The 3,506-nt window shown below is 64.1% G+C and overlaps 1 protein-coding gene across 1 annotated transcript; it reads right to left on the reverse strand.

Annotated features, from left to right (window-relative positions):
- Positions 1 to 345: 345 nt before the first annotated feature.
- On the reverse strand, positions 346 to 3,499 carry RFNG (RFNG O-fucosylpeptide 3-beta-N-acetylglucosaminyltransferase). Its single transcript, XM_011926296.1, has 6 exons — positions 2,928 to 3,499; positions 2,669 to 2,822; positions 2,258 to 2,346; positions 2,018 to 2,183; positions 1,368 to 1,453; positions 346 to 1,269 (listed from the first exon to the last, which is right to left on the reverse strand). Exons 1-6 carry the CDS (start codon positions 2,966 to 2,968, stop codon positions 1,188 to 1,190), a joined length of 618 nt encoding a protein of 205 aa, XP_011781686.1. The 5' UTR covers positions 2,969 to 3,499; the 3' UTR covers positions 346 to 1,187.
- Between the last annotated feature and the right edge of the window lie 7 nt (positions 3,500 to 3,506).

The following is a 3,506-nucleotide window of genomic DNA, read 5'->3' on the forward strand; positions in this document are numbered from 1 at the left end:
CATGTGTCCACTCAGCCTTGTGTACACGGCCACGCACACCCACCCTCATACACACCCACGTGCACCTGGCTCTACACAACACACATGAGAAGGCAAACATGACGCTCAGGAAGGGGGCCTCTCAGGGCAGCGTCCAGTGTCCGGCCCTCCCGGCAGGACCCCCACATGCCACCCCTGCTGGAGGCTTTGGCTTCCAAAGAAGAATCTAGTAGGTTCAAGGCTGGGTGGGCAGGACGGCAAGGATATAGCCCTGCCTGGGACAGAGCCTTCCTGGGGAAGGAGGGGGGCATGGCAGGGACCCGCGGAGAGCTGGGCTGGTGGGTGATTAAGAAAGGAGCCGTGTGGAGTAAGAACAAAGCCTTTACTAGTGCGCGGCAACAGCAAAGCAGGAGGCAGAGGGGAGATGATGGCCCCTGGCCCATTTCCCTCCATAGAAGGCAGCAGGTGGGGAGGTGGGTCTGCTGGGATGGGTGGGTCAGGGGCAGTCTCACCCCAGGGGGCCCCAAACAAAAGGCTCCTGCATTTATGGGCCCAGGCACAGTGGGGCAGGAGCACCACCCAGGAAGGAGTCCTGAGCCACAAGTCAGAGCAGAGCAAACACCTCTGTGGTCCCAGTCAAGAGGCCTCCGAATGAGGGACCTGGGCTGGGAGCAAAGCTCTGGCTGAGAGCATGACCTTCCCGGGCCCGAGTCCCACTGCGGTGCCCGGCTGTGCACTCAGCCTGCAGCAGAGAGGGCAGCATCCCCCACAAAACCTGCCAGGCTAAGCCCTCGCAATGGCCGTGGCTGGGCCAGGACCTTGATCTGGAGCCTGTTCCTTGGCACCTAGCCAGCCTGGCACCCACCTTCAACAACAGGTAATGGAGCCTGGATGGCAGCTCCCTCCCAGGTGCCCAGGTGCTAGGGTGGACGCCTGTTCCTGTGGGATCAACCCTGAGGCTGGGTCAGTGGGAGGGGCACTGCGGCCCCGGCCCTCAGCCTGGCTGTCTTTGTTCTCCCAAAACACCCATCACTGCAGTCCACCAGGAGCTGGGAGAGGGGGATTGCAGGCTAGCCAGAGGGTGTGCCAGGTGCCTGCAACTCACTGGTATGGCCATGGCACCCGAGGGAGTCCACTGAGGCCATGGGGGGCTCCAGCTCCCCGCACCTGAGACAGAGCGAGGCAGCCCTGGGTCGGGGTGGTCGGTGTCACCGAGGGATCGGGGCGCCCTGCTTCTGCCTGGGACACCAGTCCGTGTCTGGGTAGAGAAGGCAGTGGACAGACTTAAACCTGAGGAAGGAAGAAGTGGGAGTCAGGGCTGTGGGTGGGTGTGCTGATGCCAGAGCCCCTGTGGGGCTGAGGGCCTGCCCATACCACTGCCCACTCACCGTGTGGGGTCCTGCTGTACGCTGAAGCCTCCAGCCACGTTCACCACGTTATGTGGGTTCTCAGGACCCCCATAGCTCAAGGTAACCTGGAAGAGAACGGTGTGGGCAGAGAGTGTGGCCTGGTCTGGTCTCGGGCCACGCCTCCCCCTGGCCAGGAGCCCTGCTGCAGGCCCCCTGCCCACCCACTTCTCCCCAAGTCCTCGGGGAGGCCAGGCTTGGGAACAGCATTGAAGGGTGCCATGAGCTGAGTGGGGGCACCTCAGGCTCAGGCGGAGCCTGGGGGACAGGAGCGAGGGACCTGAACCCTCCAGAGCAAAGCTGACCCTCATTCCCTCCCTGCTTCACGTGACGGGACCTGCTCAAGTTGCCATCACCACACAGACCATGCCCACTGCCCAGCTGGCGTGGGGCCTCCCTGGCCCGAGAACTGTGCCTCTTCCCTCGTCCCTCCACGCCAGACACCACACCCCATCTGTACCTGAAGACCCTGTATCCAGCAGACCAAGGGGCCTTTCCAGGGTCTACCCCCAGCCACATGCAAATCCCACCTGCCTGCTCAGCCGGGCATCAGGCCAGGGCAGTGGGGCCCCCGGGGGAGTCAGGGTGAGGCAAAGCCCACGTGGCAGAAGAACGCAAAGTGGCGCCGGTACCTGCTGGAGCAAGGTGTCTGGCGGTAGCCTCTGCAGGTTCTCCAAGTGGGAGTGGAAGAGGGGGCTGTGCAGCAGGCGGGCGCCCAGAAGCCCCTCCACGATGTAGCCCACCGTGCAGTCATCTGGCAGCCGCACCTGCTCAGCCGTGCTCATGAAGCTGCCCATGCTGGGGGGAGGCCGGTCAGCAGCTTTCAGGTCTCAGCCTCCGCCTCCCAGCCCAGGCAGCTGAACCCCACTCACCTGGCCCACGGGCTCATCTTGAGGGCGAGGCCTCTGCTGAGGCAGAACCCGGCCCCACCAGTAGCAAACCAGAACTTGGCCGTGGTCACCTGGGGATGGGGTGCCAGTCAGGGCTTCCGGGGCAGCGCTTCTCACCCCTGACTCTTCATGGGACTCCCCAGGCATCTTTCTTAAGCTGCCCCTTAGGAGATCCCACCCAGGTAACAGAAGCTTCCTGGGGCAAGAGGGGCTGGGGGCTTCTGCAGGCCATTGATCCGCAGCCTACAGACCCTCCCCACCTGGTCCAGACACCCCCTCTCTGCCCAGTACAATGAGGGCCTCCTGGCCTATGCCCTTCTCAAGCCAGCTTTCCATGCCCTCTGCTGTGCCTCCTAGGCTGGCATCAAGAAAGGAATCTGCTCTGGTACTCACAGTTCTGCCACCCTGGACCCTCTCGGTGGCCTCGATGGGGTGGTCCAGGCTGGGCCGCCCCAGGTAGACGTCCTGGCTGGGTGAGAAGCTGGAGAGCAGGTGTAGGAGGCTCCTGGGGTTCACATAATTGTCATCGTCCACGTGGCAAAACCACCTGTGGGCGAGGGAAGTCCTGGGCATGAGGGCCTGGCACGCTGGGCAGGAGGCCCCCACCCAGCTTGGCTCTGGGCTCTCCGTGGGTCGGGTCAGTGCCGCGTACTTGCGCCCAGACTCGATGAACTTGTCGTACTCCACGGACATCTTGCAGCAGAGGGCCTGGCGGGTGCGCACGGCCGAGCAGTTGGTGTTGATGACACGGCCACCACCTGCGAGTCGGAGACAGGGGAAGCACGCAGGTAGAGGCTGGCACAGGAGTCAGGATGTGGCCTGTGCCCCACCTGCCCCCAAGGGCCAGGGCACCATGTGGCTGTGTAACATGCCTTGGACTCCTTGCCTGGGTCCAACCACAGCCCTAGCCCTCACGCGCTGACCCTGCTGGTGCCCCCGAGGCTGAAGCAGGCGGCCATCAGTTGGGATCTCTTGAAAGGAAACAGGACGGAGGCAGCTCGTCCTGACCTGGCCTGGAAGGGCGGATTCCCTGCTGGGGCTTCTTCAGGGGACGTGGCACTAGCCCCACGCCCCGGGAAGAAGCCAGTGTGAGAGGCTGGTGGGGAGCAGAGCTTGGCTGGCAGGGTGGGCCCTCCGCAGGCCGTGTGACATGGGCAGCGTCGTGGCCTCCCCGGGCCTCCGGAGCCTGGACAGAGAGGGGCACCCACAGCAGCGCAGTGGCCGCGGCTCC

Source organism: Colobus angolensis, unplaced genomic scaffold (genome assembly GCF_000951035.1).
Source record: "Colobus angolensis palliatus isolate OR3802 unplaced genomic scaffold, Cang.pa_1.0 Scaffold1, whole genome shotgun sequence".
Lineage (NCBI taxonomy): Eukaryota > Metazoa > Chordata > Mammalia > Primates > Cercopithecidae > Colobus > Colobus angolensis.

Excerpts from the sequence above, each read along its gene's own strand:
- RFNG (XM_011926296.1), bottom strand. The coding sequence starts at position 2,968 with ATGTCCGTGGAGTACGACAAGTTCATCGAGTCTGGGCGCAA. Across the intron at positions 1,454-2,017 it reads CAGACACCTTGCTCCAGCAG|GTTACCTTGAGCTATGGGGG; the intron begins GTACCGGCGCCA and ends GTTCTCTTCCAG. Across the intron at positions 1,270-1,367 it reads GTACAGCAGGACCCCACACG|GTTTAAGTCTGTCCACTGCC; the intron begins GTGAGTGGGCAG and ends TTCCTTCCTCAG.